This window comes from Takifugu rubripes, chromosome 21 (assembly GCF_901000725.2).
Source record: "Takifugu rubripes chromosome 21, fTakRub1.2, whole genome shotgun sequence".
NCBI classification, from domain to species: Eukaryota; Metazoa; Chordata; class Actinopteri; order Tetraodontiformes; family Tetraodontidae; genus Takifugu; species Takifugu rubripes.
The window spans coordinates 10,360,052-10,382,299 of NC_042305.1; the positions used below are offsets into that span (position 1 = coordinate 10,360,052).

Here is a 22,248-nt window from a genome sequence, read left to right on the forward strand (position 1 = left end):
CCGTGGTACATAAAATATCTGGATAATAACGCATCTTCTGCCAAAATCATTTTTCATCGTGACATTGACAAATATGAACCTGTCTGTAAATACCAGAAGGACATTAACAGCGCCGTTATTTTATTGAGGTTTCTGGGGGGGAGATCGGAAACGGAAAATGACAAGAGGGAGATTCTTAAACCATCTTGGAGGCGTCTGACCTAGTTCCGGGGGGGGGGGGGGGGGGGGGGGGATTCGGAGCTCTCGGTTGTGATTTTGACCTCGTAAACACACATGCGTCAGTAACGGGAGTCTAAAGACGGAAGCGTCACAACACACGCCGCCCCATGCGCACCCGCCAATTGGCCCCCACGCACATCAGTAGCGTGCGCGGGGGCGGGAGATGAAAAATCCAACCAGTGTTCTAGTCCACCCCCCCTCCTCTTTCGCTCCTCAAACGGAGCAGATGCTGCTGCTGGGTCGGTGTTGTTCTGTCCGCAACCAACAACAACCGAGAGCGATGCGAAGAGGAGGAAAGAGGAGGCAGCATTTCCCGTCTTTTTACGCAGCGAGAGTCGCCCAGAGAGATTCTAGAATGACTTAAACCCGCCGTCAACTTTGGCCAAGAGCAGTCCGCGTCCTTATTCCCCAGCTGCTGCTGCCGATCGGACGGTGCCCGCTCCGTCTGACATCCGCCTGCCTGTTGGTAAACACGGTCGCGTCGGCGAGGACTCCCTCTGGCGCATTGATGCACCCGTTCCAGTGGTGTAACGGTGAGCGGTCATTTTCTGCTTCTGCTCAGATGAACGCCAGCACAGCGGGGTCGGGGGGAGATGATCGGAGTCTCGGAACAATGTTAGCCCTCTCCTTTGTTTCCGCGACAGAAATGGTGTCCGTTTCAGCATTTGAGTGATTTTATTTATTTATTTTTATTTTTCAACGCGTGTAGTTGCCAAACGTATTTGCTCAAGAAATATAACTCCGGATGTGCAAAGGCAGATGGAGTTGTTGCCGTCACGGGCTGCGACAGGGGAGAGAAAAACACTTGTAAATCATTTCTATTTGATTCAAGTTTTCGTTTTGAGATCAGTCATAAGTCGGTTTCACTCATATATGAAGAAATCTTTATTCAGTAACTGGCCTTTTTTTAAAAAAAACCAAAAAAAAAAAACCAGATGATGTACACATATGTATATTTAGGGAAGTAGTACATCATTGTCACAAACCAGTACTTTTGAGAATATACCAGGCTACTATAATGATTAAAGTTCTGCCCAACCGTGGGATCATCTACTGACCATGAATAACTTGTCTGCTGTGTATACTTGTGAATACGTGTCTGGACGGATGTGAACGTGTGAAAGTTTAAACAGCTTCGGTCTTGCACACTCACAACTGCTGTTCTTGACCTTGAGGTGTTTTCAGCTGCGCCTCCACTCCCTTCGCTGCAGGGTTACAGACTGGGCGATGAATTAGTGATCTCTGTTTTTCAACTTTGCCTCCTTCAGTTCAGAAGCGGCAGCCGCCTCCACGGCTGACTGAACAATTGCCCCCTTTTGTGCCGCTTGACGCAGAGGATCATGGAGAAACGTGCTGCCGTATCTGGCTCAGCATCGTCCTTGTCCTGTAGCACTTTGATGCAATGTGATGGTGGATTTTTGACTCGGATGGCTTCATACAGGAAGACCTGCAGCAGCCATGAAGGCCGTCTTGAGTGTTTCTGCCCATGTGGAGTGTTGAATATTTGATGGGAAGCTCTGTCTTTCGGCAGGAGAGGCAGCTTAGCGAGAACTCGGCATATATGGGCCAAAACCCCTCTGGGTGTGACGTTGGAGCTGCCAGTGAAGCCTCCATGGTCAAGTTATCCCACAGCACAATCTAATCAATTCTGCCTTTTTAAATAACCCCCAACACCGAGGTTCCGACAGCTCCGTCTCTGTACGAGCCGTCCTTCCATCCTTCCTTTCGCATCTGCTACTCTCGATGCCATGGCAACGGGCTGCCTCCTGCATGCAGCAATATATAGGTCAGTGGTCACGCAGGGCTGCACCCAAAGCAAAGACTGCCGCTTCGTCTGTTGTCCATACAAAGGTAGAGGTGGAGACGGGCAGCCATCCACGATGGCGGCGCCACGGACACACGCAAAGGCCCCAGCATACGTCTGACCCAGATTTGACACATGCGCGTCTGCTGCAGCTTCACAGGTGATGTGTCCATTAGCTGTGCAGTGACATGAATACAAAAGCAGAGACATAGAGCGAAGACCCCCAACTGTGCCCGGGCCTCGTTGTCTGCTTTCCATCGAAGCGAGGTGGCGTGCGGCTGGATAAATACACCCAATGCTCAGACAGACAGGTGACGTTCCCATTCCCAGAGGGAAACAAACTAGTCTGTTGTATTTAAACTACTACAGAAGAAAATAAATATAAAATGACATCTTCATTGTACCCAAATGTATTATTGTCATTAGATGTAATTGCTTTTGTATCCAGGTGGCCAGATCCACTCTGGTTTATAATCAAAAGGACAAGTATAACAGCCATGATGTGGTACATAAGCATTAAATCTAAAGAAAATAATTAAATACTATAATTAAATAGCAGGCTCGCAGCTAGCAAATAGTATTTTTAATATAGTAATTTAGGCTTGATTTTTTTTAAAAAAAAATAGGCATTACAGTAAAAGTGTTCATGCAATATTTAAGTTTAATTTAACATAATGCTTCCATAGCAGATATAATCACCTTTTAAAAATAATTATGGAGTAAAGGAAATGCAAAACACCTGCATCAGATTTCGTAACAGACTTTTTTATGTATCAGTCTGCAACAATAAATCTGAGGATTCAAAGCAGTGAGTCAGTTCTGTCAGCAGAATCTGGCCATGTTGAAGATGACAAAGGAGGACATGAAATGACAAATACAGCAGAATCCTCTGTAAAAGGCCCTCGACACTAAAGACACCTTTACAAACGTGCGCTGAACTCGCAACCTTTCTCTTGACCAACTGAACCTCATTTTTAGCAAACGTGAAGCTGCTTTAAGGCAGTGGGAATTCTGAGGCGGCAGCTGTGACAAACGGGCCGTCAGCAGCTCAAAAGAAATAAAAACCCATCACCAAAATCAGCAAATCCAACTTCTCTGCAGCCTCACATTCAGTGTCTCCTCAGCCTTGGCCCTTGTGACCAGGTACTCTGATTATTTTAGTTTTTTGGTTTATTTTGTCCTGTTGCTGTTGCTGTTTCAGTAAGAAAAACAAACCCAGTGGTCCTGAGCTGCACAGGGCTTTAGTGCAGGGGGGTCCAGACCCAGTCCTCGAGGGAATCCAGCCGGGATTTCTCTCCTTCTTTGTCGACCTGGGATCCCACTTTCCTTGGTGGAAGTGTTTTTCTGCCTGGTAGGACAGAAGATCCAGGACTGGGTCTGGACACCCCCGCTTTGTAGTGGTTTCTGCAAGAGGAGCCTTAGATGCATATTTTTGCCTGACTGTCCACATCCCCTCACTGTTTAAAATTAGATCTGCTATTCGCGTGTAGAGGTGTCAGTATGGGTGCGCATGATTGCTTCCTCCTTTCCAACTCTCCATGGTTTCCAACCCCTCCTACTTTCAACTGGGATAAATGTACGCTCAGTCACTCAGTTTGGTTTCTGCTGGCAGACTCGTGGTCGCAGGAAGATTTCAGGGACTCTGCCAACGTCCTCTCCGCCAGGGAAGTTATGTGGTTAAGAATCTCGAATGCGCGGCAATTGATCCACCCTGATTAATGGAGCATTGCCACTCATTTGAGAGCTGAATGAAGAGGTGGGAAGTATCGATCCCCTCCTGCCACAGTTTCCAGTCACAGGAAGGAGGAATGTCAGAGGAAAATTTCAGCACCCCACTTTGGCAGTAGGGACCGAATCCAAACACCTTCACGCTGAAGAAGCCATGCCTCCATAAGACAACACAGGGAATATGACACTGGCAAAGGTCTCATCCATCCACCCATCCATCCATCCATCCATCCATCTGTCCATCCACCCATCCATCCATCCATCCATCCATCCACCCATCCATCCATCCATCCATCCATCCACCCATCCACCCATCCATCCATCCATCCATCCATCCATCCACCCATCCACCCATTCAGATTCCATGCATGTTTTTTGTGTGGTATGTTTTTTTAGGGTTTGTCTCACATAGTCCTCAAATGTCTCTCAGCCACTTTGTTCCTGAGCAATAACAATATTTCAGCCTGTTCTGGACTCCCACACCTCGCTGATAACGCTGCGGTCTGTGTTAGTGGTGATGGGTCACAGAGGACAGGGACCAGCACTGGCACTCCAACAGTAGTAAATCATTTGCTGATGCTATTGAACAAGTCCTCAAGTGACCCCTCATTTTATGGGTCTTTCTTGTCGGATGGTCCTAAAATCTATTTATAGATGCAGCATCTCTGTTGGTTGGTTGGCTCTGTTTTGTCACATTGTTTTAACTTGTTTCTGGTTCTGGGGAACAGATATGGTTCTTTTCAACTTATTTATTTTGGGTTAGAGCAAGTTAGTGGCAAAATGTCACCATGTACTCACATGAGGTGGCAGAACTGGAGCCTGTCCCAGTTGCACTGGAGTAGAGGTATGTTACACAATAGACTGGTAGATAAAACCTGGGTAGACAGAAAAATAACTATCTTGACTCTCAAGTGAGACTGGCAAACAACAGATACTCACGCCGCTAGAACCAACAGGTCTGCTGACTCGGCCGAGAGAACCCACAATGGCGCCCCTAGTGGTTAAAAGTGACCACTAGATTTAAGGTTTTTTAAAAACCTTTACGGTCTCATTTAAGGCACATTTCTTTATTTCAAAAAGCTAAAGAGCATAGGCAACACAAAACATTTTCCACAATATGGTACACCATCATTAACAGTTATCATCATAGCGTGTGGATAGTACCAGCTACAGCTCAGAGGCAGGACGTTGGTGCACTCCTCAGTCCACGTCATCCTGCCTGTTCCCACCATGGACATCAACCAGTCACTAGGCTGACGGTTGGGAGTGACCGCCATCTTTTCTTATACATCCTCTACAAACACGACTCATCGAAGCACCTGCGTTGGTGTCTGTCAACGCCACCTAAAGATGGATGGCGCCTATAGGCCAGCAAACATCACAGCACTGCTTTTTCCTGTAAAGGGAAGCCGAGCCACCACAGAAGGACTGGAACAAAGACTTCCTAATTTACAGAGACGCGGCACTTGCAAAGCTTGTCTACAAAATTAGATCTCGTTGGGCAGCCCCACGCGTGAGGCGAGGCCGACACCAACCAGGAGGTCTGATCTCAAACCAGCAGCCGTGGGGCGCGAATGTGGCGAGTCAAACACCACAGAAGTGCTATTCAGAGAAGGGAAAAGTCAGATCCTTCATGGTGATGCATGGATTAGTCAGCTTCCAGTGCAGTATGAGCTGTCTCCTCTTGTAGTGTTTGTTATATGGCTACATGTGACCTTGGCTGCTGCCGGCAGCAGTGCAGTGATGATGTCTTTCATGTTAAGAAACTTACCAAAGGAGGGCACCTTGACAGGGAAAACCATCCGTTTGGCTCACCACGGAACGTCCTTCCTGAAAGCAATGATACAGCCACGAAAACAGGACATTTCTAGGCCTGCCACGTTAATTTATAGCAAGTTTTTTTTATAGCAATAATAGCAGGGTTTTTTAATCAGTCACAGTCAACAACAGTGTCCTTTGAACACCTTAAGGTCTCGCTGAGCTCTTCCCAATAATAAACAGTGCTCTGATTTCTTTCAGGGTGCTTCTGTGGTCTGGGCCTGGTTTACTCCAATAACACCTGCACCATGCCCATCTCCTTCCAGCACCTGCCCGTCGACATCTACAGGGTCATCTTTGGGACGGGCATCGGTGTCTTCTTCCTCAGCCTCCTCTTCTGTTGCTACTGCATCAGGTGAGAGGCACCAGACGGCTGGGTGGAATCTCAGTCGGTTACAGGAACTAAGTAGGGAGCTATAAACTGCATAGAAAAGCTCAGAATGAGCAGTTTACAGCTGCAAATTGTTGTCAAATGTTAGGATTTCAGCCCCAGACTGAAGAAACAGGGCTTTTAACACGAAACACTGAAAGGATAATGAAAATCATGACGTTCTTACTCCCACCTTGTTTAATAATGAAGCTTAGTCAAACCTTACGCATCAGATTCTAGATTTGAATATTAACTTCCTGGATAGGCATGACTGTGCATGTTTCACAGCGATTAGGCCCACGTCAGCTGAATATATTCTGGCTTTCATAACAAGGTGTACCGGCACATCACGCATTGAACTAAATAGACTAGCCTACATGGACTTACATCATAGTGGATATGCAACCGATGTTTATTGTGCAATCCCAGTGTGATGCTAGAGGGGTAGGGCTGGCATCGGTTTGTGATGATAAAGGTTGAATCAGGCCAAAATTTAGGATTCATGAGTGTGAGTCTGGTGTATGACTGTCCCTGCCGTGTGTGTGTTTGTGTGTGTGTGATGTCACCCTTTCTTCCCAGTGGTGCAGTTGTCGAGGGCCGCAGTCAAGCCGGGTTTTTGTCCTTCAGTCAGAAAAGGCTTCCTCCAAGGAATGCGGGATCCCAGGTGAAAGCGATGTCCACCTGGCAGGATGGAAACGGACGTGATTTCTGCCTGGTAGGACAGAAAACTCGGCTCATCTGCGGCCCTCGAGGACTGAATATGTGCACCCCTGGTATAGGGTGATAATAAAGACGCTGAATCCAGGTGTTGTATCTTAAAGAGCTGTCGAGGACTCGGTTGTATTTGCCAATCGAGAGCTCAACATCAATCATTACGTTGCACCCTGTCCCCCTCTGTGTGTTGGAAACCAGTGAAGGAGGGATAAAGGCCGGACAAAGGAGGAACACTGTGACCTCTCCCACTGTTGATTATGAACTCCCCCATGAGCCGTCGTGACGGGACGGGATATGAGGCAACAGGAAGCCCTCTGTCACAATGTGCGAGGACAGCAGAGGGGGGAAACTGGGGAGAAATTCTGCTCAGAACAAACATGGCCTGAATAGCCCACAGTGGGAGTACACAAAAATATCACACAAGAATGTCTACAGTCTGTGGAACCCCAGCTGGACAGTTCAACACCTGCAGAACAGTTTATTATGCTCTTCCGATGGCTAAGCATCTTAATTGGGCAAATTAAGATGCTATTTTTAGGGTGAGGGTTCCCCTAAATTTTCATTGTGCTCAATTAGTCAGGATCTGAACCGATGATGTTGGTGCTTTTGTGCACATCTTGTGTCCCTTTGACATTAACACTTTTTAACATGAACACATTTTGACATTAACACTCAGGGAAAGAAAGAGTTTCATAACATCGCCTGTCTTTGGCCCGTGGGAGGACACCTGGAGACAAGCCTCATGAATCTAGTCGTACAAAAATAACAAGCGGCAATCAAACCCAAACCGTGTTCAGGTTTATTTATGCCTAATTCTGACAATGAATCATGGATGTTTTGTCTGCTCTGACCTCACCTGTGATTTAACCCTCATCTGAAGAGACCCGGATCCCTCCTTCCTTATGCAACATGAATCACAATCACTGAATCACTTCCCCCTGACCCACTGAGGGTCCCACTGGGTGATTCATCGCATAAACAAGGTGACAATTCTTCTTCGACGGGGGCGCCGTTCCTGTGAACAGTGTTGCTGTTCTGGGGTGTGCTCATCGGTGTGATAGGAAAAATGCAAGGTTAAGGAAGGAAGTGAAGGTGTTTCAGTGAATGATGTCACAACACCACCACGCTACTGATTCTATAGCCTGCCCTTTCAGAACCCTCCATGTTCCCCCAAATCAAAGAGAAGGGGAAGTTTCTGAGTCTCAGCAGTTGTTTGGCAGAAGACACAACACCCAGTGTTTGTTAATGTGTGTTAGCAGAGAAGACTGGAGAGAGACGTGTGTGGAGCCTGTGGAGAAAGTTCAGCTTGAAAGGAGAAGATTAGTACAGATCAGTAAGACCAGCTCTGGGCTGGACGCTTCCCCTCATGTCCAGAAAGGAAGGGACCCCAGGGCAGACCCAGGACATGCGGGAGATTACATCTCCCACTTGGCCTGGGAACGCCTCAGTATCCTCCCAGAGGAGATGGTGGAAGTAGTCAGGGAGAGGATGGTCAGGAGCCCCCGTCTTTGCTGCCGAGACTGCTGCTTCCTCTCCCTTGGGTGCGTATTAGATTAGATGGCACCATCAAGAATTCCGTTTTCGGTTAGTTTGGTAGGAGAATCATCTGGATTTTTGAATCTGGAAAATAAGTGGATGAGGATTTTTCTGTTGTTTTTGCCGATTGGGTGCAACGTTTAAACCGTAGCTCTCCATCCTGTCGCTCTTTCACCCCCTACGCGTCATTCTTTGTGTGGTCCTGGGAAACCTCCGCACTGTTAAATGTGTATCCTCGCATTGTTCTCCCTGCAGGACTGTTAGCAGCACTCAGCGTAAACAAGAAACCAAATGACAAAGACAACGAATAACTGTCATTTCCATATTTTAAGCAGAATTATTTATTTTTTCGGGCTTCCGGGCGCAGGTCGGATCGCATCCACCTTTCATCTCGGCTGCTCTCGCTGCATTTTGTCTGCGGCTCAAACGTCAGACAATGATAGACAGTCGAGTCTATGTTTAGTTGTGCAAAAACACAGAGCTAAAAATAACTGCCTGACAGAACGGCGTGCTAAGTGATAAAGATCTGTGCTCCATTGTTGGTTCTGGGGGCGTCGCAGCAACACAAAGAGGCAACAACATACAAATTTGCAAAGTTTTCCCTCAATTAACACCATGTGAACCAACACTGCCATGTAAAAAAACAAAAAAAACACAGAATGATGACTAAACCAAATGATATCAGTTCAATTACATTTAGCCTGCTGGACTGAACAGCCGCAATATAAGTTTGGAGGCTGGGAGGAAAATGTTGACAAACTTGTTGCTAACTTGGTTCAAAAAGCTTGGAACCGCCTTAGAATGGGTTCTTTATCTTTTGATAATCTACAGGAAGTTGGCGGAAAGTCTTGCTGTCAACACGTCAGAGCTTTTCATTATATATGCATTAAATACAGCCCTGCACGCCAAGGTTGAACTACACTCATGCTGCGGTCGAATAGCTTGGCCAGAGGAGTCAAATTCTAATTATAAACCTGTCAGATATCCTGCCTCTTTATATTTATGCTTTACTTTTCCTTGAAAAGAGTTGATAGGAGAAAATATTTCTCTATTGATCCACAGACAACTTCGCCACCAAGCCCAGAGTGAGCGTTTTGGATACAGAGAGGTACAACTGAGCTAATTTTTAGCACATTCAAAACTAAATAAAAGCAACTCCCGTCAACACAGATGTCTTTGTGTGTGGTTCTAGGTGGTGTTAAAGGGAGAAAATCTGAGCCTTCATGGGGTAAGAGTGTAAATATAAAAGTCATGTGGCAATGTAGCGTCATTTTAGTTAAAGACCCTCTCTGTCTGCGTCCCGTCTGTTGTTCACACAGCAGACATGTGCCGTGTGCCTGGAAGACTTCAAGGTCAAAGACGAGTTGGGAGTTCTGCCCTGTCAGCATGCGTTCCACAGGAAGTGAGTACTTTATTAGAACACTGAGGTATAAAAATGACTTTTTTAAAGGACCAGAATAGCAATAAAGATTATCCTGAGCTGACCGACATGAAGGGTGGTCATTCATTCATTCCCTGCAGAACATTGGAGCCAAAAATGAAACGCAGCAAAAATGAACGAATCCACAAAATTAGAAACACCTTTTCAGATCCACGCTATTCTGAACCCTCGCTCATTCGCTTCATTTCATGCTCTTTTGCACAGGTGCCTGGTGAAGTGGCTGGAGGTGCGTTGCGTCTGCCCCATGTGTAACAAACCAATAGCCGGCCCCCCTGAGCAGCATCACAGCATCGGGACTCTGCTGGATGAGCTGGTGTAACTATCGGGGTGGCGGTGGGAAAAGAGGACGGTGTTCAAAACACGACAGAAAGTTTGGGAAACCCATTGATCGCCTAAGAGATAAAGAAGTATAAAATAAAACGTGCTGTTGCCTAGCAACCATTACCGCTACCTTAGCGCTTATCCAACCCTCCCCAATCACCCACCTACACACACACACACACACTCACCTTTACCTGCTCCTCTTCATTGTCTTGAGTGAGCTCAGGGTGTCGCAGGGTGACGGTGGAAAGCACCGAAGGGCTGTCACGGAGGACGCCGATGTGGACTCATTCTGGAAACTGTAAAAAATAAAAAAATAGTATTGGTTAAAGCCTGGAACAAAAGTAAACTTAAAAGGGTTTAAACAGCCCACCTGAATCAAACAAAGGTCATTGGGGACTGAACAGTGTGAATTGTAGATATCGAACCGCTTGATTAAAGCCGCTGAGATACACCAGTTAGACAAATAATTAAATGATCCAATGGGAGCATTCACACCTAATAAGGAGCAGAACCACTGCAGGTGATCAAGTGGAACAGGATCACGTGAAGGTTGAACGTCGACCCTGGCAATAGCCTTTGCATCGCGGATGTTCATGTTTTCAGTTGTTTTTTTGCTGTCGTGCCAATGTGTCAGGAGGAAAAGGGCATGTCCACCTTCTTGATCTGTGTTAGTTTAGTTGTCGGAGACACACACACAAACACACACACACACAATCTAATAAATCAAGCTGAGGCACAGCAGGTCCCTTCATCTCCTCTTTTTCTGACTCTTTTCTACAAGCCTGTGAAGTTGGAGACGCTGTTTTTGTCTTAAGACGACTCAAACAGACAGTCCTCTGTGCTGTGAATAAACCCGAAATCAACGTTGCCTTTTTGTAGGATGATTAGATGCGTGTTGTTTTACATTCCTTGGGTCTGGGTTGTTTTTCTTTGGTGATTTACAGAGATAATACTGCCAACGTTGAGCACCAAATGCACCGAGCACCATGTCTAGATTGAGAAGGCACATGCAGCCGGGGCTGCGGAAGCCACAAACATATGTGTGTGGGGGAAAAAGAAGAAAAAAGAAAGCCAGTGAAGGAAAAAAAAAAAAGGAACACATGTCTGTGCGGTTGCATTTTAAGAAGACGTTAAGGTTTCTTCACATTCCATGTTTTGTAAGAAGCAGATGTAAATAACTTCAAAAGATAATAATAAATGCAGTTTGCTTTGTTCCGCCTCTCTTGGTCATTTTGTTCAGGTCTGGTGCCACCGTCGGGTTAAGGGAAGTATTGAATGGATCCCTCTCTGCTTCACACAGACGGGCCAACCTCTAGATACACTGGAGGCATTCTGGGGTCTCGTCCTGCTGAGCCGCGGCCTCAGGAAGCCTGAAGGGCTTCTTCAAATGTTGCTCTTCACGTGGACCCAGAATGACCCGGTGAGATGAGAAAAGTCGACACGTTTTAAGTCCGGGGTCAAAGGTCGATGACATTGTGACGTTCTGATGAAGGGATGTCCTGCAAATTGAACGTTAACCCAGGGTCCACCCGCTCCTCCCATAAATCAATAAACCCAGTGAACATGCAGCAGACAGCTGGCCCGATCGTTATCTACAACCTCGTAAACCAGTCCAGAACCACATTCGGAGAGTCTGAGATTGATTGAATGTCAGAATATCAGGCCAGGATATCCCTTTTTAAAATTTAACAAACCTCCATGTCTATCAACATCAAAATAAACCAACAAACTGAAGTTCAAAGTGACATTGACAGACATTCATTTTCATTCAGTTCTGCAAAAAAAAAAAACACGATTTGACATGATGAGAAAATAATGCGGAATAAATCAAGTGATCCCACTTATAAAAAGCCTGCGCCGATGAGAGACATCAGTTCTGTTAGATGTGCGGATGTTGAGGTCAGAACCCTGAGTGTTTACAGTGTAACGACGGGGACACTGAGAAGGGAGAGCTCAGGATCTGACAACGACAGGAAAACAAGGACTATCTCTGTGCTGCCTCATTAAATGTGCAAGACCTCGTCCTACTGGTGGGGTCCAAGTGGTGTCTTATAATTTCCCAGGGAGCAATCGCAGCCGGTTGAGCATCAAAAGTCCGAAGGGGGGGCCCTCAGTCACTGCAAGAGACCCCCTAATTAGAGGGGGAGAGATGCAGGGATTCATTAAGAAGGCAGACGGAGGGGAAAGGAGAGAAAAAGTAAGTGCTTTTAGACGCATGGAATAGACGCTTCCTGGGAGAAGGGTGGGAGGGGACTATTTCCCTGGAACCATTTCAACTCTCAACACTGTTGATGATCCAAACATTCAGTGGCTCCGTTCTCACAACTGAAACATGGAAATCTACAACGAGCCATTGTTTCCCTAGTTAAAATTTTGCCCTTGCAAAATATCGGGGCGCTTCGTGAAAAAAAGGGGCCACGTCACCCCCATATGCATGCACGCACGCACGTACACATGCACTGGCAGTTTGGGTGGACCTGGAAACATAAGCAAGTCTTTCATGAGATCAGCCTCTACCTGAGTTATAAAGAGCCATCTGTGCTGGGAATAAACTGATGAGGGCAACACACACACACACACACACACACACACACACACACACACACACACACACACAGGGTGGAGAGGTGGAAGGACAGAGGAATGCTTGTTTGTGTCACTTCCCACCTTGAGCATCGTGGCGCTCGGTGTGAAGGTCCGGTTATTTCTCATTTTGTTCGTTTTAAAGCTGTTGGACCAAACTGCACCAGCGATCAAACTCTGAGGAATGAGACATGAAAGGTTGGTGATCTCACTTTTCCTTATTTTTATTTAATTTTCGAAGGTGGCTTTAAGTCACACTTGTAGCATAATTCATAAGTCGTAACACAACATAACATAAGTCGACACACATGGATCCGAATGTTGAGTTAAGATTTTCTTAAATACACCTGCACCTTAAATACACCTGAGCTGGAACGCTACATTTTTTCATCCAGTTGTTAAACAAGTTTAAAATGCAGAAGCTGAATCTTTGACAAACAATAGAATTATGTTTTTTAGACACAAGACTCCCCTGAAAACTAAATAAAACTAAGTAGGTTTAAACCAGAACGAATGTGGTCCGACTCCCTTTCTGTCTTGACTTAGTGGGAGATGCAAATGAATACCCGCCTATTTAACGAAGTTCTTCTCTGCTTCTAGATCAGTTAGTCGGTAGTTGTTGGGGTTTTTTTTGGTAATAATCCTCTTTTTGTTTTCTTTTTTTCATGAAACTATGACTAAATGAAAAGCAACCAAAACAGAAGCGGAGCATGGTACTGACCAGACTCCTTTGGTAGCACAGAACATCTCTTTGGCCTCTGTTCATCGGCTGGACCAGATGGAGGTTTATAAAGGGGCACCACTGAAGGGCTGATGCCCGACAGAGCATTTTGTCTGAATTCGACTCCTAAATTTAGCGACTGAACAATCACACCGAATCTGGAACTTTATAGTGAAAGCTCTGTCGAAATTCTTCTGCATTCTTCCAAAAGTCGTGCCCGTTTACAGGTGCAGGCAGCACGCTCAGACCGGCATTGGCGAAAAAGCTCTGCAGCTCCTGTGAAGATGCTGCCTGATAACTGGCATCTTTGCCCTCATTAGGCAGGATGGGTCGCTAATGCTTTGGACAAAAGCGCACGTTTTATTCAGTCCGCCATGTTTAAAAGGTGGCTTTTAGCCTTGCTGGCCCGTGTCAGTCTCATCATACTGGGGCTCTGCTGCTGCTTGTTCCTGGTCTACCTCCTGGCCTGTAAACCCACGTCTCACAGCGGCCATCAGGCTGTCCTCTGGCCCGGAGGGGCCACCAGTAAGGAGGGGTACATGGCCTTACTACAGGAGAGGGAGGACTCTCATCGACATTACATAAACAGCCTGACAAAGCAGATCGCCCAGCTGAAAGAGGCTCTCCTGGAGAGGACGCAGCAGCTTCAGGATTCCCTGGAGAAAGCCAAAACCAAAGGAATTCTGCCTCGAGGTCTCGAAAGTCTTCACAAAATACCCACCCAGACTGACCTAAAGGTAGGAAAAAATGCTGCTGGTGGCTGAGAAACGGCGCTGAAGTGTTACTAAAAATAGAAATCGCGTCTGTCCAGGAGTTCCTCCGCTCCCAGCTGAACCACGCTGAGGTGAACTCGGGTGTGAAGCTGTCCAGCGAATATGAAGTGATTCCTTATGACACTTTTACCCTGCAGAGGTGAGTGGGAAATGAGGGTGGGGGGTGTCCTTTGGGCACCACACTGAAAACTGGTCCTGATGTCCAACAACGTGTCGCCTCACAGAGACGGTCTTCTGTCAATTAGGATGTACCAGCTGGAGACGGGGCTGAGCAGACACCCGGAGGAGAGGCCCGTGAGGAGAGACCGCAGAGATGAGCTGATGGGTGCGGTGGAGACGGCTCTGCACGTCCTGAACGGCCCAGAGCGGCACCGAGACATCAGGAGGAAGCATGCGTACGCTCCCTCAGACTTTGTAGAAGGTGAGGGAGAAAAAAGACTGATAATGCATCACGTTACAGGCCACAGGCTGCATATTAGAGTACAAATGTGAGACCTGACCGGTGAGCGTCTCCGTCCCAGGGTTGACTCGCACAGAGCGGGACAGGGGAACTGTATACGAGCTGATGTTTAAAGACAACACCTCATGGGGCTTCACTCAGCTGGTGCTCTTCAGGCCGTTCGGTCCCGTGGTGAAGGTTAAGAGTGAGACGGTGGACGCGAGCAGCATCCTCGTCAACGTCATCGTACCTTTGTCCAAGAGGACAGACGCCTTCAGGCAGTTCATCAAAAACTTCAGGTGAAGTCAGGAAGGGCGACTTTACACGCCGTCTCCGTGGTGACGCTCAGGCATACGAACCATCTCTGTGTTTTCCATTGTTTCAGACAAGTGTGCATCCAGCAGGACGGCAGGGTTCACCTGACCGTTGTCTACTTTGGTCGAGATCAGATAGACCAAGTGAAAGCGATGCTGGACCAGACCACCAGGTAAAGTGGTACATTTTCAGTTTGACTTTAACATTAAATACATTTTTAATTCGTTTTTCTAATCCTCAGAGAGACTCGCTTCAGGAATTTCACACTGATCCAGCTAAATGAGGAGTTTTCACGTGGGCGGGGCTTAGAAATAGGGGCCCGAGCTTGGAGGCGGAGCCAAAATGTCCTGCTCTTCTTCTGTGATGTTGACATTCACTTCACCGCTGACTTCTTAATGTCCTGTCGTCTCAACGCACAACCTGGTGATGTTTGTCACTTCATTCACACCAGAACGATCTCTTAACACTGTAACAACAAGCTGTAACCAAATTAACAGGCAAATATTTACATAATATAACATTACCATTGCATCACGTCACATCATAACATTTTAACTTGCACCTCAAATATATGTGCACGTGCGCCACATAAGTTCACAAATATACTGTATCTATAACAACCTGAGGGGAAAATCTATTTGAAACAACACCCCCTGGTGGCCATAATTGCATATTAAGATGGCCTATTTTAAATCTTTTACTCATCCATCCATCCATCCATCCATCCATCCATCCATCCATGCATCCATCCATCTCTGTCTCTGTATTTTAGGCCAGTTTATTAAACACACTGGTCATAACTTTAACTTTTGGTCTCCAGGTAAGAAAGTCTACTATCCAGTGCTCTTCAGTCTGTACAACCCATCCATTATTTATCACAACCACACTCATTCACCTTCCCTTCAACAAAAGCTGGTAGGGAAAAACATTAATTAAGGCAAAATCACCTGAACGAATAACTACAAATGTAATCAGGGTGTTTCCTGCTTGTGATTCTTTTTATTTCCAGGTAATAAGGAAGGAATCTGGATTCTGGAGAGATTTTGGATTTGGAATGACGTGTCAATACAGATCTGATTTCATAAACATAGGTAGCCATAAACGTGTCATTAGCATTACCTGACAGTACAAATAGACCCACAATATGGGTGATTTGCTTCACTTTTTCCAGCTTTGTGTGTCACGCAACATTGGTGTTTTGTTTCTCTCAGGTGGTTTCGACCGAACCATGAAAGGCTGGGGGTTGGAGGACGTGCATCTGTACAGGAAGTACCTCCACAGTAAGCTGATGGTGGTCCGCTCTCCGTCCCGCAGCCTCTTCCACCTGTGGCACGAGAAGAGGTGTGCGGACGAGCTCCCTCCAGACAAGTACAAGATGTGCATGCAGACAAAAGCCATGAGTGAGGCCTCACATGGGCAGCTGGGGGAGTTGGTCTTCAGAGACCAGGCTGAGCTTCATTCAAAGCCCCAGGAGCAGAAGAGTCGTTGACTGCACATCAGAGAGGAGCAGAGGGACATAAATACGGCAGAATTTAGATCAGGGGTGGCCAACCAGTCCGAGCCTAAGAGCCACATTTTTTACTGTGTTACCGCAAAGAGCCACATCACACACATGGGCACACATGAACATCACCACATCCCTTCCTCACACACTTCTGCTTCTGACTTCTGCTTAGCCACATTTATTGTAAATGTCACACACCAACATGATTGTGACAGAATTTGACTTCCACAGACCACGGGCCATTTTCAACAATGAACATTGTGTGCACTGCCTCACACACACAAACTCTCAATTCAACAAGTCCACAAACAAAAATATAATAATTAATTTTTTTTTCTCTTACTATGCATGTTGCTTAGTGGGACTTCTGGTATTCCTTGCTTTGAACAATCCTCTTCAAATCTGGCCTGTATTCAGTTGTTACCACACGAAGCAATTCTTTCACATGGGTGTCAGTCAGAACAGATCGATGCTTTGGTTTCACGTGTTTTAGGGTAGAAAACACAGACTCGCAGACTTATGTTGACCCAAATATTGACAGTATCTTAAGCGCAGCCCGTTTGACATTGGGCTATTTTTCCATTGGCACACTTTTCCAGAACTCAATGGCCCCTTCCCTTAAAGCAGGTTTCAGTTGGTCCTCCTCACAAAGATCGATCATCTCCAACTCAGCTGCAGCCTCATCTGTGACCAGCGGGGCTTTAAAACAGTGCGGCTCCACATTAAAAGGGGCAACGAGGAATGCAATCTGTGGCCTTTTCAGTTGTAGATCACGGAACCGGGTCACGAAGCTTTCGTGTATTTTTTCCTGCCATTTTGAAGACGAACTTGACACTAATTGTTTACTCAAAAGATCTTGTCCCTACTGAGAAACTTTGCGGTATTTTCATCTAACGCGCATGCGCTTTTGGCGAAAGTACCGTATTGAACTCAAGCGAAGCGAACACGCACATTAAAAAAACACAAACCCAAACTTCGATATGAACGTTAGAGCCGCATGAAACCAGGCAAAGAGCCGCATGCGGCTCGGGAGCCGCGGGTTGGCCAGGCCTGCTGTAGATAATTATAGGTTGGTTTACGTGAACGCATCAGCTTCAAATGGGGATCGTTTTTTGATGATTACAAATGTCAATAAACACGAACTGATATTGTTGTGACAATGAAATATGAGTTTTGTCCATTAGTAATCAATGTCCTCTATTTAAATAATAGTTATAGACAGCACTTTTTAGAGGTGCACATTTATGAAATAAGTATGAAACTCTTTTCGCAATTAAGTGTGTATGCAGATATAGTTTAATATTTTATATGCTATAATGTTGCTAAAATCAATGTACATAATTGCTATAGCAACTGTAGATTTGACTGTAATGGAGGTGAAGAATGACTCCATTGTGCAACAGAAGCACACGTTAAGTGTATAGGGAAACTATAATGTATGAATTTTAAATTGTACATTGTTAACTGCTGCAAAAACACAAGAAAAAATAGCAAATCTTAAGCCAAGTCTCATCTGGAGTCCTGCGACTATTCCAGCTCAACACAGACATATGGAGGGGAATCCGTCCGCTTAGAATCTGTCCATCCCACATGGGCTGTAGAAGAGGAGACGATTCTATGAATAGACAGTGATTTAACCTGATTACCTCTGCAGGGAGGGGACGCTCTGTATCGGCTGACCTCCTACAACAGGCCCGAAAGTCTCGCACCACTTCCTCGAGCAGTGATGCATTCATGTAGAGACGGAAAGATTAGACAACTTTGGTGATTGGTCCATCGGAAAAACAGCACAATCAAATGATATTTGTAAAAGTGGTTTCGTCTAAAAAGTTAGCAATTCACATCACGGTCTGTTCTGATTATTTAGCGTTGAAAACCTCCGCCTAAGTTGCACATCAGTCCTGAGGTTGAACTTAGAGATGAATAATTACCTTACTTTACTATACATGAAAAAGAAGCAAGTCATATTGGACGCCACACTTTGAGTCGATTGTATAACTCATATTTATACATTATTCTGGTGTGTGAAACTAATCAGAACTCATCCCCACCTAGTCGCTGTCGTCAGACACAATGCATCATCATTTTTCCGAGCTCCTGCTGTGTCCCTGAAGGCATCGTTGATCATTGCGCAACAGTGAGCTCCTGTTCTGTCATCGCCGGTTTCGCCTCCTCTTGACGCCGGCCAATATTATGATGCGACTCCATTCTGCTGCTTTATGATGATCTGTGAGCAGCTCAAAGGGTGAGAAACTCTCCGATGCGCTCCCGTTGGATTAGGTGTGTCCTTTAGTCGTCTGATTTGTATTTAGCCCCCTCCCTCGAACTTTTCGTCGCCACACAAAATGACACCGGTCTGTTTTCATTTTGTGCCGGAGTAACGACGCATGTTTGGCAGGAACGCTGCGTCTGGTCGCTCCTAAAAGCCGCCGGGACCACCGAGGACTTTGCGTAGAGACTGAAACCAGGAGGGGGGCCATCATGTTCGAAGCTTCGGGGTTTGCTCTCGTCCTGCTGGACTTCACTTGCTTGATTCTCGGTATGTGCCAGTAAATTTCCATCAAATGGTCCTGAGGAAAACTGTTGGAAGGGTTTCCTTTTTTATTAGGGCGCATGTTATCGTGATGTGAAACTACAGTGTAACACAGTCAGGAAGACTGTAACCAGACAGGAAGACGGGGGGGGCGGAAGAAACAGTCTCACTTTATGTGTGTGTGTGTGTGTGTGTGTGTGTGTGTGTGTGTGTGTGTGTGTGTGTGTGTCTTTTTCCACACAAACTTATATTTTTAGCTCTGGGACCAGCTCCAGGCCCATGGAAGTTGTGCCTGAGTGAGATAACAAAATAAATGTGGTCAGTTTTTAGATATCTCCTGTTTAATCAAGGACTGATGATGAACGTCACATCATTACCATAGAAATGATCACAGCTGCCAAATTAAAAATGTTTCGTTGAAAAAAAGGACCTCTCCAGACAGATTTTTACACTTTTTGGATGTGTTTTGCTTCCGGATTTTAATGTTCGCTGGTGGGAACTTCCTGTCAGAGCTGGATTTTGGGATTGTTTAATCTCATCATGACTCTCATGTCTGCCTCATTGCAGAACGACACATTATAAGCCTTGTCTTGTTGCTGGTGGCTCCTATGCTTGTTGAATCATGTAGACAAGTCTAGTCATCACACATCTGCTTTATTAAAGTTGTAATCCACCCCCTTCACCCTCTGAACAGTCGGGCTTCCTTTCTTCGTCCTCACCCCTCAACACAATCCCTTCAAGCGCGGCTTCTTCTGCAACGACGAGTCCATCAGGTATCCGCTCAGAGAGGACACCATCTCCTACCAGCTGCTGGGCGGGGTCATGATCCCCTTCGTCCTGGTCGTGGTACGTAGACGCATCCCTCCGAAGAAACATCAAAAGTGTAAATGTAATCCTAATGGTTGTGTCGTCTGTGCCGCAGGTCATCTGTGGCGAATGCCTGTCCGTCCACATGTCTAACGTCTCAAACCAGTCGTCGGGGGCCAAGTACTTGGTGTGTGTCTACAAGGCGGTGGGCAGCTTTGTCTTTGGCGCCGCCGTCAGCCAGTCTCTGACGGACGTAGCCAAATACTCCATCGGCCGTCTGCGGCCGAACTTCCTGGCTGTTTGCAAGCCAGTGTGGGAACACGTCAACTGCGGGACTGGAGGGTACACGGAGAACTTCACCTGCACGGGGGACCGTTTCATGGTGGACGAGTCCAGGTAACGGCTGTAAAGTGGACGACAGCGTCTGGGGATTTTCCTGCTGTAGCTTCATGTGTGGATGGAGGATGTCTTCTTCTTCCAGGTCTGACATGAATCTCTCTGTTTTCCAGACTTTCCTTCTTCTCCGGACACGCATCCTTCGCCATGTACTGCATGCTCTTTCTCGTCGTAAGTGCCGGAGCGCTTTACACGTTGACACACACGTGCTCATCACACACTGATATCAATGGTGCGATGTCTTTAGCTTTACATCCAAGCCCGGCTGAGGTCAGAGTGGGCCAGGCTCCTCCGTCCCACCATCCAGTTCTTCCTGATCGCCACCGCCGTGTACGTGGGTCTGTCCAGAGTGTCGGACTACAAACATCACTGGAGTGACGTGTTGGCTGGTCTGTTGCTCGGAGCTTTAGCAGCTGTTTTTACAGTAAGTTAGAGGGGTCTGCTATGAAAGGAGGATAGAAAAGTCAGAGTTTGGGTCATTAGATCTCGTAAAACTTTAATACCTCCATCAAAATCTAGCAAAACGGGCTGATTCCCTTTGTGTGGCATGTCTCTCCAGGTGTCCTGCGTGTCCAACTCCTTTGAGCAGCCAGTCGACCCAGTGGCGTTGCAGGACAAACAGGAGACGCACGCAAACTTACAAGAAAACCCCACCAATGGAATCACCTACGGTAGCATGGACTGACCCCAAGGCCCCAACAACGACACTGTCCCGGGACAAGGAGGCCCTACAGGATCCAAGTTCGTACACTGGTGCCAAGGCTGCAGCCTGAAGACTCTGGAATGGACAAGCTTTATTTTTTCAGAAGAAACAACGGACGAGTGCACGTTGTGGAACAAAAAAACAGCAGCGTTATCATTGTTTTTTACCTTTTTTTGCAGTATAAACTTTTTGGACATGTCTTTAAATGAATGCAGCTCTGCTGTTGCTGTCGGGAATGAATGAAATTCCTTTTTGCTTGGAATATAATGCGAGTCTGTGTGGACGCTCGCGGAGCGCCTGGCACCTGCGAGGAGCTGTCTTTTTTTTTAACGTAAAACAGAAATAACTTGTCTTCTGCCCTCAAACTGCTGTCGTGACTCCTTTCTGCTGTTTAATTCATGAAAAAAAGAGAAAGAATCCTTACTTTTGGTTCTTGTCAGTTTGTATGAAGCTCTCAATAACTTTAGGTTGTAAACGGGAGGAATAAACAGAGATCCAGTTTTCTTTTTCTAACACGAGAAAATCCTCATTTCTGACCTCTGCCAGACCAAACGAGGGCGCGGGAACTTTGACCATGATGGAGTTTACCCCACAGAGATGATGGCTATTGTGAACAGACTGGTGCTGATCCCACAAATAAGGGTCTTCTGGATCCTATTACAGTGACTGAGAGGCCAGCGGGAGGGAAAACAGACATCCATCATTGTCAGCTGAGTGGCAAACAGGGAGACATTACATGAAAAGCTATAAAATAAATGCTAAATACTTTGTCAGTTTGTGAATTAGGTAAGTGTGGGATTATGCAAAAAATAACTAAGAACTGTGTCAACCCAATGGGAGTCAACCCAATGCTCTCTATATTAAGCAAGAAGTGAAAACTGCTGCCATGTTGCAAAACTGGTCAACATTTGTAGATTGCTTAAATGAAGCACTTTGGAAACAGGAAATGAAGAAGACTAAGACTGTTGAGCTGCTGATGGATATGCAGAGACATCACGTGTGTGTGTGTGTGTGTGTGTGCGCTTCACAGAGCTCTGTTGTTGTCCTGCTGACCTTGGCAATAGTGGAAAAACAGCACTCCCATCACATGTCTGTCGTCATCTTGCCAGACACTGACAGCGCTGCAGAAACAGGCAACACTTAGTGTTTTGTGCACTGGTGGCATTTTTAAAGAAGTAGAAATGTTCTTTTATAATTTGTCAAATTCTTCCTAAATCTGATCCTCGTGAGCACTTTTACTTATTCAGGAGGGTGCAAAAAAGGTGGGGGGTTTATGTAGCAATGGCTAACAAATGATGCTAAGTGTCATCTTTACCTTCATCAGTAAAGGTACAAAGATTAGATCTAATAGCAGCTGTTTCATCTACTGCCTGTTTGGGAACAATGAAATGAGAAGTTATAGAGAACAGAGGAAGGAAATGTAGAAGAGCTTGTTAGAGAAGTCAACCATCAGTCAGCACTGAGGGTTTAATTGCAGTGTTTCCTGTAGTACTGGCAAAGACTTGCCTTTAAAAAATCTC

General features: G+C 46.1%; 3 protein-coding genes and 2 long non-coding RNA genes across 11 annotated transcripts; 3 read left to right on the plus strand and 2 right to left on the minus strand.

Moving 5' to 3' along the window:
• The first annotated feature begins 410 nt into the window (after positions 1-410).
• rnf122 (ring finger protein 122) lies at positions 411-11,167 on the plus strand. Of its 2 annotated transcripts, none has more exons than XM_011615623.2 (6): positions 411-752; positions 5,771-5,924; positions 9,252-9,297; positions 9,382-9,417; positions 9,512-9,591; positions 9,835-11,167. In XM_011615623.2, exons 1-6 carry the CDS (start codon positions 728-730, stop codon positions 9,947-9,949), a joined length of 456 nt encoding a protein of 151 aa, XP_011613925.1. In that variant the 5' UTR covers positions 411-727; the 3' UTR covers positions 9,950-11,167. The 2 variants fall into 2 exon arrangements, with proteins under 2 accessions (XP_011613925.1, XP_003974860.1); XM_003974811.3 differs by having other exon boundaries at positions 413-752; positions 9,509-9,591.
• LOC115247615 (uncharacterized) lies at positions 4,355-5,776 on the minus strand. Its single transcript, XR_003886665.1, has 3 exons — positions 5,523-5,776; positions 4,550-4,626; positions 4,355-4,468 (listed from the first exon to the last, which is right to left on the minus strand). It is a non-coding gene; the product is annotated as an uncharacterized lncRNA (long non-coding RNA).
• Positions 11,168-12,626: 1,459 nt separating the features above from the next.
• On the plus strand, positions 12,627-16,589 carry LOC101071007 (chondroitin sulfate N-acetylgalactosaminyltransferase 1-like). Of its 3 annotated transcripts, XM_011615622.2 has the most exons (10): positions 12,627-12,735; positions 13,227-13,995; positions 14,070-14,170; positions 14,256-14,452; positions 14,553-14,769; positions 14,856-14,957; positions 15,027-15,208; positions 15,606-15,700; positions 15,795-15,876; positions 15,997-16,589. In XM_011615622.2, exons 2-10 carry the CDS (start codon positions 13,633-13,635, stop codon positions 16,272-16,274), a joined length of 1,617 nt encoding a protein of 538 aa, XP_011613924.2. In that variant the 5' UTR covers positions 12,627-12,735; positions 13,227-13,632; the 3' UTR covers positions 16,275-16,589. The 3 variants fall into 3 exon arrangements, with proteins under 3 accessions (XP_011613924.2, XP_029685765.1, XP_029685766.1); XM_029829905.1 differs by lacking the exon at positions 12,627-12,735 and having other exon boundaries at positions 12,744-13,995; XM_029829906.1 differs by lacking the exon at positions 12,627-12,735 and having other exon boundaries at positions 12,744-13,995; positions 14,277-14,452.
• Positions 15,695-18,423, minus strand: LOC115247614 (uncharacterized). Of its 2 annotated transcripts, none has more exons than XR_003886663.1 (3): positions 17,936-18,423; positions 16,198-16,274; positions 15,695-16,109 (listed from the first exon to the last, which is right to left on the minus strand). It is a non-coding gene; the product is annotated as an uncharacterized lncRNA (long non-coding RNA). The 2 variants fall into 2 exon arrangements; XR_003886664.1 differs by lacking the exon at positions 17,936-18,423 and adding an exon at positions 16,633-16,854.
• On the plus strand, positions 18,403-21,241 carry LOC101070779 (phospholipid phosphatase 1-like). 3 transcript variants are annotated; one of them, XM_003974877.3, is made up of 7 exons: positions 18,403-18,534; positions 18,688-18,828; positions 19,517-19,668; positions 19,745-20,025; positions 20,139-20,196; positions 20,273-20,449; positions 20,585-21,241. In XM_003974877.3, exons 2-7 carry the CDS (start codon positions 18,771-18,773, stop codon positions 20,708-20,710), a joined length of 852 nt encoding a protein of 283 aa, XP_003974926.1. In that variant the 5' UTR covers positions 18,403-18,534; positions 18,688-18,770; the 3' UTR covers positions 20,711-21,241. The 3 variants fall into 3 exon arrangements, with proteins under 3 accessions (XP_003974926.1, XP_011613923.1, XP_029685769.1); XM_011615621.2 differs by having other exon boundaries at positions 18,434-18,569; XM_029829909.1 differs by having other exon boundaries at positions 18,450-18,534; positions 18,668-18,828.
• The last annotated feature ends 1,007 nt before the right edge of the window (positions 21,242-22,248 follow it).